This window comes from Pteropus vampyrus, unplaced genomic scaffold (assembly GCF_000151845.1).
Source record: "Pteropus vampyrus isolate Shadow unplaced genomic scaffold, Pvam_2.0 Scaffold18, whole genome shotgun sequence".
In the NCBI taxonomy this organism is placed as follows: domain Eukaryota; kingdom Metazoa; phylum Chordata; class Mammalia; order Chiroptera; family Pteropodidae; genus Pteropus; species Pteropus vampyrus.
In genome coordinates, this window is record NW_011888799.1 from 2812014 (window position 1) to 2825202 (window position 13189).

The following is a 13189-nucleotide window of genomic DNA, read 5'->3' on the forward strand; positions in this document are numbered from 1 at the left end:
TATGTAAAACACCCCCTTAAGAAAATTCAGAGCAGAGTACTCTCCTGGCTTTGCCAAGATTCCATCCTCACCCCAGTCCCTCAACACAGCAAGTGACAGTATCCATTCTCTTAGAAGGCAGTGAGGGTTATATTTGAGTGTTGTTCGCCATCTCAAGCAATCTTTTATGCCAGCATTCCCGCTGCAACTCAGTGAGCAGCAGTGCTAGAGCAAGCGTTACCATGGGGAGGGGAGGCATGGTAGAATCCCCCCTTGGACACCTTGGGAGAAGAGCAGGGTCTGCCAGGTGAGTAAGGTCACCCAGGCCTTCTAGTCAGAGGGCACAAAGAGCAGGCCCTGGAGAGAGGCCTGATTCACTTATTCAGCCTGGAGTGAATGACTCCTAGGGCTGAGGCCAGGCTTGTCATCTTTGTGTCCTTCCCTTCCCCTGAGGTGGGGCTATGTTGGAACTACCCCTGGGCCAGCTCTTCTTTCCTTTAATCGTCTCAGGTATATCCATTCACAAGGAGATGTGAAGCAATTCTGCCTGCACAGGGCCCCAGGGCCCCTGGCAGAAAATTCCCTGGCTCTGGGAGTTGGCATCTGTGAGAGATTCCAGGGGAATCCAAGGTACCAGGGCAGAAGCCTTGTCTGTGTGGCTGCTGGACAAAGGCTCCACAGGTTGTGGGGGAAGCAGACTGGCAGATTTTAGCCCGCTTTTCTCTGACTGTCACAGACATCAGAGGGACAAGACCACAGACCTGTCGTCCAGGGAGGCACTGGTGCTGTTCTGCTCCTGGCTGTACGTGATGGGGCAAGGTGAGGGCAGGATTTTCCTGGCATTCACATCACTGTAAAAACCAAACCCACAAAGGAAAATGTATGGAGGTTTACAGAAGAGAAATTCAGGGTCTATATTTAAGAGCTGTATGGACTGAATATTTGTGTCGCCCCCAAATCCAAATGTTGAAGCCCTAACTCCCAATATGATGGTGTTTGGAGGTGCAACCTTTGGGAGGTAATTAGGTTTAGAAGAGGTCATGACAGTGGGGCCCCCATGATGGGACTGGTGTCCTTATAAGAAGAGGAAGAGGGAGCAGAGTTTTCTTTGAATCATGGGAAGACACAACAAGCAGGTGGCCATCTACAAGCCAGGAAGAAGATTCTCACTGGAAACGGATCATCTGGACTTTGATATGGGACTCTCCAGCCTTCAGAACTGTGAGAAGTAAATAAATGCCTGTAGTTCAAGCCACCTAGTCTATGATATTTTGTTTTGGCAGCCCGAGCTGACTAACACAGGAGGCTATGGATGACGTGGATGATGTTTTAACTTAGGCTGCTGTAACAGAATACTACACACTGGGTGGCTTAAACAGCAAAAATTTATTTCTCACAATTCTTCTGGAGGCTAGAAGTCTGAGATCAGGGTGCCAGCATGGTCAAGTTTCTCTAAGCACCCTCTTTTGGCTTGCAGACTTCTGACTCATGGTATTCTCACTTGGTGGAAAGAGAGTGAGTTAGGTCTCTGGCCTCTTATAAGAGCACTAATTGCATTAGAGAGCTCCACCCTCAGGACATAATTACCTCCCAAAGACCTCACCTCCAAATACAATCACGTTGGGGATTAGGTTTCAACATATGAATTGTTGGAGGACACATTCGTTCTATAACATTCTGCCCCTGACTCCCCCAAATTCATGTCTTTCTCATATACAAAATATATTCATTCTACTCCACCAGCCCCCATAGTCTTAACTTGATCCAGCATCAACTCTAAACTCTGAAGTCCAAAGAGTCTAAATATCATATAAATCAGATATGAGTGCAACTCAAGTACCATTGGTTCATCCCGAGACAAAGTTCCTCTCCAGCTATGAATTCGAACCTATGAATTCAAACAATTTATGTGCTTCCAGGCATAGGACAGACAAACCCATTTCAAAAGGGAGAAATAGAAAAGAAGGAAGGGGTGATGGGTCCCAAGAAGTCTAAAACTTAGGAAGGGAAACTCCATGAGATCTTATGGCTCAAGGAGAATCCTCTTTGGCTTGATGATCTGCCCTTCCAACCTACTAGGGTGAAGGTCCTGCCTTCTGGACCACCTGGGGTGGAAGTAGCCAGGCTTTGTTGGGCAGGGTTATACTCTCATGGTTCTGTTGGGAGGCCCCCCCTACCTCAACTTTGGGCAGAGGCTGTCTGGCCTGTTGAAATCAAGGCAATGGTCTCCCCTTTTGGAATGGAGGGGCAGCCCCAATGACCTCTGCATCGCCTTTGGAGTCATTCTTTTCCTGCCCTGGGGAAGAGTGTATGTTCACAGTGGAACAGCTCTATGGTCTTGTCCTGTAAAATCCAAATTGTCCAACATCCTGTCTTTATTCTTCCCCATCTCCTTTTCAGTTCAAACTGGCAGTTTTCCCACTGGGGTGGCTGAGTAAGTCTGTGATTCACACCTGTACCAATCTCCTTATCAAATAGTTGCTTGGTTACACTCTTAATGTTCTTCTCTGAAGACACTTTCTCATGTTTTGCATTATGAACAGGCTGAGAATTTTCCAAATCTTTACATTCTAGTTCTTTTTTGCTTAATAACTCCATCTTCAAGTCATTTCTCTCTTTTCATATTTTACTATAAGCAGTCAGGAAGAACCAAGCCACTTATTCAACATTTTGCTTAGAAATCCCCTCAGGTAATGTCCATTTTCATCACGTGCAAGTTCTACCTTCCAAAAAACACTAGAACAGGAACATAATTTAGCTTTTCTTTTTTTTTTTTTGCCACCTTGTAACAAGGATTGCCTTTTCTTCATTGTCCAATATGTTCTTCATTTCTGTCTGAGCCCTCATCAGAATGGCCTCTACATCCATGTTTAAATGAACATTCTGTACATAATTATTTATGTCTTCTCTAAGAAGATGCAAGCTGTCTCTGCAGCTCTCCTCTTTTCTTCTTGAGTCCTCACCAGAAGAATTACTTTTAAAGGTCCTTTCACGATCTCAGATTCTTGTAGCACGCATATCAAAACTCTTCCAGCCTCTGCCCATTGCTCAGTTCCAAAGCTGCTTCTACATTTTTTAGTTATTTGTTAGAGCGGCACCCCACTTCTGGCACCAATTTCTGTCTTAGCGGTTACTATAACAAGGTACCGTGTGGCTTACAAATAATGGAAATTTACTTTTCACAGTTCTGGAGGCTGGAAGCCTGAGCTCAGGGTGCCAGCGTGGTCAGATTCTGGTGAGGAGAGCCCTCTTCTGACCGCTGGTTTCTGACTGCTGACTTCTCATTGTGTCCTGACGTGGAAAGAGAGTGAGCTAGCTTTCTGGCCTCTTTAGAGTTTCAACATATGAATTTTGATGGGACAGGGACATTTAGTCCCTAAGAGATGTTTTATACATGAATTTTCATGTTGGAGCATTGCATGTGTTGGATGTGCAAATTGAACCAAAACAACAAAGATTGCAACTGTCATTTATAGACACCGTCTACACACCAGGTCCAGGAAAGCACTCTGCACACGTCATGCCATTTAATCTTCTCAATAGCCTCATTATTCCCATTATATACCCGAGAAACCTGAGGCTTGGAGAGGTTAAAGAAATTCTAAAAGTCACCCAGCCGGTAAGTGGCAGAACCTAGATCTAATCACAACTCTGTTGAGGCTTCAGAACCCGTGCTCTCTGGCTACTTTATTAACTGGACTTGACTCTGTGGTGTTCTGCAGAAGTACATGCTAGAGGTGCATGGCTTGCCCCTGGCCACGTCATCTGCCCTTAGGTGGCCCCAGCTGACCAGCTCCACGCTCCTTGAGTAAGGAGTTGGATCTGACAGCTTCTACAGATGCTATTTTGCTCATTTTACTAAACTGCCTGGTGCATGTGCCTTACCTTGCCTTGCCTGGTTGCAAACAGCAGAATCCAGCAGCATTCCTTGGGAGATAAAGGGCCAGGGGCTAAAGCTGTCCCAGATGCCAGGGACCGAATGGGATCCTCTTTCTTGCTTCATGATGGTCCTGCCTAAACACCATGTCAGAGCTGGAAGAGGCCTAAAAAGCCACCTGGATAGAACCCTTCTATTACAGATGGGAACAGTAAGGCTGAGGTGGACCAGGGATAGAGACAGGTGCAACAGCTTTGCCAAGTTTGCATCAAGAGTCCAAGGACCTCCACAGGCCTGAAAGCCTGCTTTCCCAGCCTTGAATGAGTACAGCCTCTTCTCCAGCCCCAGCCTTCTGCCCTGTCCCGTCTCACCCAACTGCAAGGCCTCTTACTCTGGGCCTGCCTCCACAGGTTTAGAATTGTAGTTTGTCAAACAAACAGAATTGTTAGTTTGTCAAACAAACAGGACAGGAAATCAGAGCCTGAGACTTCCTCACCCCCTTGTCCCCTGCCTCCCCTCATGCGTATTTCCCAGCATTCCAGAGACTCTCCACTGAGGCTTTGGGAGGGTTAGGGATCTGTGTTGATTGGTGAGGGCTGCTGTAGGACCAGAGGCAGCCACAAGGTGGCAGGCTCTGCATGCTCTTTTTTAGAGAACCGTTGCCAACTCTCAGGGCTCTTATTGGTGCAGGCAGAGAGAAGGGAAAGAGAAAGGCTTTCCAGCCTGTAGATACTTTGATTACATAAGGTCCAGGTCAGTTTGGAAGCTGCAGCAAACTTTACAAAATCAAGTCATTAGCACACAAGTGTGTCATTAATTCAATAGATCCCCAGGGGAGCCTTTTCTAAGATTCTCGGGAGTGTTCACAGGTGCCAAACACCTGTGAAGGTTGGAAATAAATGGAAGAGGAGCAGAGATGGACATGGCAGGGCAGATGGGCGATACGGCACCCTCTGCCGAGGCCCGGCTGCCCACCTTGCTGCCTCAAAAACAGCTCATGTAGGAGGATGGCACAATGTGAAGGCTTGGGGCTCCTGAAATGACTCCTCTGATCCTGAAGTTGCTCCAGTGTCACTGAATGCCATAGCTTGGTTTCTGAACCACCAGGATCATGTTACAAATTACTTTAGCCTCTCTCCTGACCAATCGGCCTTTGACACTGAATTCATTTCTCATGTTGACATTCTAGAGACAGAACATATCAGCCATCAGAATTAATTATCTTTCTTAATAAGGATTAATAAACAATGTTAATAATAATGAGACCTCCTGGTGTTGTAAATTGAGTATGAGCATCCTTGAGGAAGTGATAAACCTGAGATGCAGAGGACCAGCCCCTGGCAGCAGTGAGTCCATCAAGAGCAGCCACAGCGGAGCTCAGGTAGAAAGAGTCAGCCAGACTCTTGCTCTCTCCCTCCAGCAGCTCCTCAATGGCACTAGAACATTTATCTGCTCATAGAATAATAGCATCTGGGGAAACTTGATGCATCTTACAAAAGAGATGAGGGAATCTCAAAGTGGGAAACTGACTTGCCCAAGGGCCCACTGCTTGGAAGAGTGATGACGAAGTTTTGTTTGCTCCATCTTTTGTGAAAGTCTAAACTGAGGGGACTCCTTGGAGTCAACCAATGGTGGTCTGATGCACTTCTTGATATCTAAGGTTCTGGACTTCAGATTTAAAGACCTCTTGCCAAGCACACCTGGAATACCTAAGGAATGTCCAAGAGCGCCAAAGCCAGTGTAGGCCCTACTTCTCAGACAAAGAGGATGCTGGAGGAGGAGCATGATTCTAATGGTGGGTTTTACAAGGAGATCCTAGGATGCCCTGCCCAGTGGCTAGTTCTTAGATCTAGTCTATGGTGGGCACCTCTTAGAGATGCTGGCAGGTAAAGGCTGGCAGCAGAGTGGACGAATGGACAAGCCATAAAGAGTGGCAGCCTTGGCTGATAGTGTAAGAGAAGGACAAAGAAGCACATGGAGGGAGACGAAAGAAAAAAAAGAAAGAAATCATTAGTAAAATGAGGAGACTAATTCCAGGGTTTCCCAGCTGAAATGGTGGGGCCAACAACAGGGAGGGAGTTCTGGTTTTCCAGTCAGAGGCTGGCCTTCGAAGGAAGCACAGGTTTCCTCTTTGAAAATCTTGGCCCTTTGAGAAAATCAGACTGTGGACACTTTGACAGAGTGAAGGCCTTGAGCAGGAGGACCTGGCATTTGGCAGAATATAAAGAAAGCACGTTTGTATGAAATAGTACAGAATATGGGTGGGAAAATGCCACCGCCTACTAAACAACAGAACATACATGTGCCCAAAAGGGCAGTCATTTACGTTAAAGGAACTTGACATGAGGAGTGGGGTGGAGTCCCTTCAGTTTAGACTTTCGCAAAAGATGGAGCAAACAAAACCTCGTCATCACTCTTCCAGACGCTGGCCGGCCTGGGTTCTGATCCTGTCTCAGCACTTTCCACCCGTAATTTTTGGTATCCAAACTACTGTGTGAGAGGGAATTTGGGGTGCCAACCACTCACAGTCGAGGTATCTTAACACTTGGTTTCAGGACACTTGGTTTTCTCTGCTGAGGGAGAAATCTGACCATAATACTAGCTGCCACACAGATGACAGGGCTCCAGGGCCCACCTGAGAACCATCTCCCCAAAGACTCTCTTCCCAGCAGTCATCAAAGGGGCTTGGGTAGAGTTCTAGTAGTAATATTTGAGAAAAACTCCTATGGGTGACCTGATATGCACCTTTGAAATTCAAGGTCTGAACTTCACTTGGCAGGTGTAGTCTGTTTCTACCTAATAGCCCTGGGCTGGGTTTACTGGGCCTTTCTTGATACTCCCAGCCATCTCACACACACATACAGAGAGAGAGAGAGAGAGAGAGAGAGAGAGAGAGAGAGAGAGAGAGAGAGAGAGAGAGAGAGAGAGAGAATTATCCTTGAAGGAAAATAAAAGTTAAAGATGGGGCTTCCTATTTGTTGGGCAGGATATTTATACCAGTAGGAGCTATAGTAGAGTTCAGAAACAAGCTGGAGAAATAACCAGGGGTTCTGAGCTTCACAACTGGGAGGAGAGTTTATTCACATGTGGCAGACACACGAGAGGCTCAGAATGGAGCCAGACTCGAGGAATCTCTGTCCTCTTGGCTGGCCTGGATCAGTGTTTTTCAAACATGCGCTGTGGAGTCCTGGGGTTTCAGGGAGGGGGCTCTGTGTGAGGAAGGAGGAAGGTATACAAGGGTTGAACACTCAAGTGCCCCAGAGGTTGGCAGGTACCCAAGCGAAAGCACGGAGAGGGTCTGTGTAGGACACTAGTGCTGAGCTGCCTGTAGTGCCATAGAGCAGTGTAACTGTCTACTTACGCTGCCTTCCATTTTTTTTTTTTAATTAATGGCTTATTTTTTAGAGAAGTTTTAGGTTTATAGAAAATTGAGTGGATAGTACAGAGCGTTCCATTGTATCCCCCACCTCTTGTTGTTTCCCCTATCATTAACATCTTGCATTGGTGTGGTATATTTGTTATAACTGATGAACCAATGTTAATACATTATTATTAAGTGAAGTCCATAGCTTACATGGGGGCTTGCTCTTTCTATTGTATATTCTGTGGGTTTTGACAACTGCACAGTATCATATATTTACTATTAAAGTATCCTACAGCATAGTTTCATTGACTTAAAAATCTCCTGTGTCCCCTCATTCATCCTTTCCACCCTCCCTTCTCTCCGCAGCAGCCAGCAATCTTTTTACTGTCTCCAAAGTCTTGCTTTTTCCAGAAGGTCATAGTTGGAGTCATATAGTAGGTAGCCTTTCACTTAGTAACATGCATTTAAGCTTCCTCCACGTCTTTTCATGGCTTGATAGCTCATTTCCTTTTAGTGCTGATAAAATTCCATTGTCTGGATGAACCATAGTTTATTTATCCATTCATCTTTTGAAGAACATCTTGGTTGCTTCCAGTTTTGGCGGTTATGAATAAAGCTGCTGTAAACATCCATGGGCAGGTTTTTGTGCAGACATAAGTTTTTAATTCCTTTGGGTAAATACCAAGGAGTGTGGTTGCTGGATGTTATGGAAAGAGTGTGTTTAGTTTTATAAGAAACTGTCAAACTGTCTTCTAAGGCGGCTGTATCACTCTGCATTCCTACCAGCAATGAATGAGAGTTTCTGTTGCTCCGCATCCTCGCCAGCATTGGTGGTGTCATGCTTTTGGATTTTAGCCATTCTAATAGGTGTGTCATGGTATGTCACTGTTGTTTTAATTTGCATTTCCTTAATGGCTTATGATATTGAGCATCTTATTGTACACTAATCTGCCATCTGTATGTCTTCTTTGGTGAGGTGGCTGTTCAGCTCTTTTGCCCGTTTAAAAATTGTTGTTGAATTATAAGAGTTTTTTGTATATTTTGGATACAAATCTTTTATCAGATATGGTTTGCAAATATCTTCTCCCAGTCCATGGCTTGCCTCTTCATTCTCTTAACAGTGTCTTTCACAGAGCAGCATTAATTTTAATAAAGTCAAACTTATCAATTTTTCTTTTATGGATTTACACTGCCTTTTAAAACAGCAGGATAGCCGAACAGAACGTATTTGACAGTTGTTGACCCTGGGCTTGGGGGCTCACACAGGAGATGTTTTCTAAAACTAGGATAAAGCGGATGCACTGACACTGAGGGCCAGTTTGGGGTATGTGGAGAAGTCCAGGGTTTTTTTTTTTAAAGAATAGTTTTATATTATAGAAAAGTGGCATAGATAGTACAAATAGTTTCAGTGTACCCCATAACTAGTTTCCCTTGTTATACAATCTTATATTAGTATGACACATTTGTTTCAACTAACGAACCTATTCTCATTCATTGTTATTAACTAAAGTCCAAACTTCATTCAAATTTTCTTAGTTTGTACCGAATGTACTTTTTTGATCCAGGATTCTATCCAGGACAGCACATTACACTTTGTTATAGTATCTCCTTAGGCTCTTCTTATTTGTGGTAGTTTCTCAGACTTTCCTGTTTTTGATGACCTTGACAGTTTTGAGGAATACTGTCAGGTATTTTGTAGAATGTCCCTCAATGATGATTTAACTGGGGTTATGGGTTTTTCAGAAGAAGACCACAGAGGTAAAGTGGCATTCTCATCACATCATATCAAGGATACTCTCTGACAAGACCCCCCCACCCCCACCACCCAACTGCTTTTTAAAAAGTTCTGTTTCACATTTTCAATGAGAGATCTCAGCTCCTTTTTAAACTCAGTCAACGGATCACTCCTTGGTGGCAGAGTTGTCTGGTTGGAAAGAGATAACAACATGCATGGCGTGAGAAAGAATCTGCCTTCAAAAGGTGCCCTCTGTGTGAGGAGAGGCCCTGTTGGATCATGCCACCGTTAGAAAACTGGCTCAGGGCTGTCCTCAGGGGGCGCTGCTCACATCTCTCCTGAATCTGTGATAAGGCAGTCTTTTACCAGCGCTCTCCTGTATCCTGGCAGGCTGACTACTCTCTGCATGAGCACCAACATCTCCCCTCTCCCACGCTACCCTGACCTCTCCTCTACTGCCAGCCCCCTTCTTCCTGCTCAGGGCTCAGGACCAGGGCTTGCACGTCGAACCTCTTGTCTCTTGTTGCCATGGCACACCGTCTACTGGCTGTCAGATTAAAGGGGAAAGGCTGAAGGGGATGTGCTCAAACAAGCCAGAAAGCCACTGGCCTGGGTATCTATGACCAATTTAACGTTAAAAGTGATTGATCCTCCTGAATCACGCAGCCTATAGAGAGATGTTTAGAGCAGCAAGAATGGGTTGAGGACAGGTAGGAAGCCTTTTCTGGGTACTCTCAGCCTGTCTGCAGAGTTCTCTCCTTACCTTTTGTTAGAGAGAAGCTGGGGCCTTTCGTGCAGGGATTCAGGTGTCTGGTGAAAGGGCTTCGTGAGATTGAGTGACTTCACTGCTGGAGTGTCTACCTATTGGCCCAAGAAGGAGTTTCACAGTGTTAGCTTGAATCTAATGACATGGGAAAGTGTCCTTGATGTATTACTTAAGGGGAAAAGGCAGCTATAAAAGTTGGTATATACAACACACATGAGAAAAAAAGCAATCTAAACGTAATAATGACCATAATGATGGGCATCAAAATATTTTGGATGGCAAGATTACAGGTGATGTGGGGTTTATACTTTGTGCTTTTCTGGGCTAAGTTTTCCAAATTGAGCATGTATAATCTTTGGTCGTTAGGAAAAAAAAATGTTTAAAATGTGATGTGATAATTCTCCAGAAGTCCTTTCTGGTTTTGCTTCCTCTCGTCCCAAAGAGATGCTACCAGAGTGAGGAGAACTCCACTGAACACTTTGTGTAGGGAACAGCTCTGCCACGGTGCCTAGAACCTTGCATGTTTCACACGGGGCTCGTGGATAAGGCTTCAACTGTAGCTTCTGTGAGTCTTGGCAGAATGCCCTATGATTTTCCCAGAACACGAGAGCATAGAGGCTTATGAGTAGCTGCTACAAGACTATTTCCCATCTGCCTCCCTGTCTCCCCAAGATACTGACATGGGACAGTTTCTTATTGCCTCTCATGTTCTGATGAGGTTTAAGGATTTCTGCCTCGCTTCACTCAGAATATATCTGCAGACTGTAAAACCACTCAGCATAAGCATAGAATTGGCTTTTCAGGAACAGGATGCCCCATCATCCCTGTTGCACTCATCTGGTCCCTTTTGTTTCAGCGATACCCTGTGGGACAGAGGACACACGGAGCTGAAACCTCTGGCTGCTCTGGCTTTCACTGTCTATGTAAGTCATAAACTGTCTGACTCTGTCAGCCTTGCCCAGACATTTCCTGAATCACATGGGATGTCCCTCATCTACTATTCAGGGACTGAAATCCCTTGGGTCCTGGCAGTGGCTGACGCCTCACTCACCAACGACCTCACTAGGAAGGGCTCTTAACTGGAGAACAGACAGGACCTAGGGGTGCTGTGAATGTGGATGGGAACCAATCATATCTTGATTTTTCCTGACTTCTACCTGAAATTTAGCATTTCTTTTAATGATAACTGTAGACAGCAAACCACAGTTGTATTAGCAGTACCAGTGACTTTGTCACCAGTAGAAATCACAGACATTTCATATTACATTACAGATGCAGAAATCTTGAAATAGTGTGTTCATCATTACTTTGAAATTATGGTAAAAATTGAGCCCACCCCTTATTAATTTATAATTGATAAGATTAATTAATGAATTAGTAAAGTGGTACATGTATTATTATGCCATATTGTTTTAAAAATATTTTGAGAATTGTATTTCAATCTTATTGGTTTTCTTTGTAATCTTACGTATTTAATTTTATCTAAATACTCTTCCCTATTGTTTGGTCACGTGGCTACTTGGTAACATATTTGTTACTGCTCCCTTACTTTCTGGGGGCAAATATCTTCTTTGGCTCTCAGCTTCCTTGTCCTTAAAATGAAGGGATCAGCTTGTTAGATCATTTCTAAGGGTTCTGCCAGCCATGTAAGGGACATGAGCATGTGCATTTCATCATTTCAATGTATCACAGCTGAGGAATTACATGAGGACAATCAGAATCAGGGGTTTGTACTGACATTTCTAAATGGGTTTTTTTTTCCACCTTCATTATAGTATAAAGAACTTTTAGGAATTTGTCTAGAAAATATGCAAAAGTTTATCTACAAATATGTCCTAAACATTAAATGATAGATTAAATAGATTAAAATAAGTCCCTATGATGGAACAGTGACAGCCATTAGAATGATGGTGAAGTATTAATAACATGGAAGAGTAGTCACGCTATACAATTAAATGTAAAAGCCATTTGTGAGAACTGAAGACCAAAATGATTCATTTTTTATGAAATCATATAAATGTATATACATAGAAAAAAGATAAAATAATAGAACCCAACCTGATAATATTGGTTATCCTTAAGCGGTGGGATTATGCTGATTTTTATTCCTTTGTTTTTTCCCTATATTTTCTAAAATTTCTCTCTCTCACATATACATACATATAGTATATACGTAATATATATAACTGTAGTATGAAAATAATAATGTTGTCAATATGATATCACAGGAGAATATTACACAGAGCAACAGTGAAAAATCCATTGGCTTTGGGAGCTGCCCCTTCCATCTCCCACCTTTCTATGTGACAGGTACCAGAGCAAGGGAGCAATGAGCTGCTGACCCTTTGCATTCCTTGTCAGTCAGATAAGTGCTTGCTTCGTGAGCCAGGAGCTGAGAGTTGAAGCTCCCACTCTTCTTCCTCTGGCAGCTCCATGGAGCATGTGTGCCTGGCCCCCTGTAGCTGCCCTGATGTTCCCCAGGCCACAGGAGGAGGATGAAATCTAGGGTAGCAAGGGGCACGGCCGGCCACCCATACCTGCAGGCTGGTGGCCTCCTCTGCCCACCAGGCTTCAAACTCTTTCTGCAGCTTCACCTTGGCTTTGTCCATGAGCAGCTGCAAGTGCTCAATCTCCACCTTCAGGGCCTTCAGGTGCGTGAACATTGTTTTATACCTACAGTAGAATCAGGGAAGAGTCTGAAAGTCACTGGTGGGGAGGGACTGTCGATGGCAGGGACTGTGCCTCAGAAGCCTGACAGTGCTGCACTGGTAACAGGGACTGGGCGCTATGGTTGCCCACTGAGGCCGGAATATGGAGCCAGGGTTTCAGTCCATCATAGAGAAGCAGAGTCAGGCGTTTTCATCCAGTAGGCTCATGGGCCTCTATGTGTGAGACGGACAACCGCTCTCCAAGGATGATAACTACCATCATTGAGCCCATCCTAAGGGGTAGGCATTGTTCCAGGCACTGCACATATATACAGTCCTTTCATCCTCTTCACAACCCTATGAAGAAGAAACTCTCATTATCCTCTCCACTTTACAGATTTGGAACCTCAGGCACGGAGAGGTTAAGTAACTTGCTCTATGGCACAGAGCTAATAAACAGAGGAGCCAGGATGGGAACCAGGCTATCTGATTCTAGGACCACAGTCCTAACTACCTGAGCATCTGGTGGTTCATCTTTGTTCTGAGGACCAAAGGTTACAATACAGTCGTTAGTGCATAGCCAAACTGCAAAGGCAACTCGACTTCTGAGATGACCCTGAAGTTGGAAATATGGACCAAGGGAACAAGATGGCGTGGAGTAAAGACACAGAAGAGTGAAGTGGAAAGGAACTGAGAAAAGTAGATAGAGTGAAGGAGAAAGAGGACAACTGGGGTGTCAGCCCAGCGGGTGGAGAGCAACAGTGCCTGTGCAGGAGGGCAGCACAAGGCCTTCTGGAAGGAGGATTCTGGCAGGAAAAAA

The 13189-nt window shown here is 44.6% G+C and overlaps 1 protein-coding gene across 11 annotated transcripts in view; it reads right to left on the bottom strand.

Moving 5' to 3' along the window:
- Positions 1-13189, bottom strand: part of KIF6 (kinesin family member 6) — a 412344-nt gene that overhangs the window by 17928 nt on the left and 381227 nt on the right. For all 11 annotated transcript variants that reach the window (XM_023527554.1, XM_011354825.2, XM_023527557.1 and 8 more), the window contains 3 exons: positions 12259-12394; positions 9719-9816; positions 741-830 (listed from right to left, as the gene is read on the bottom strand). In XM_023527554.1, the coding sequence (XP_023383322.1) occupies positions 741-830; positions 9719-9816; positions 12259-12394 (324 nt within the window). The remainder of the gene's footprint in view (positions 1-740; positions 831-9718; positions 9817-12258; positions 12395-13189) is intronic.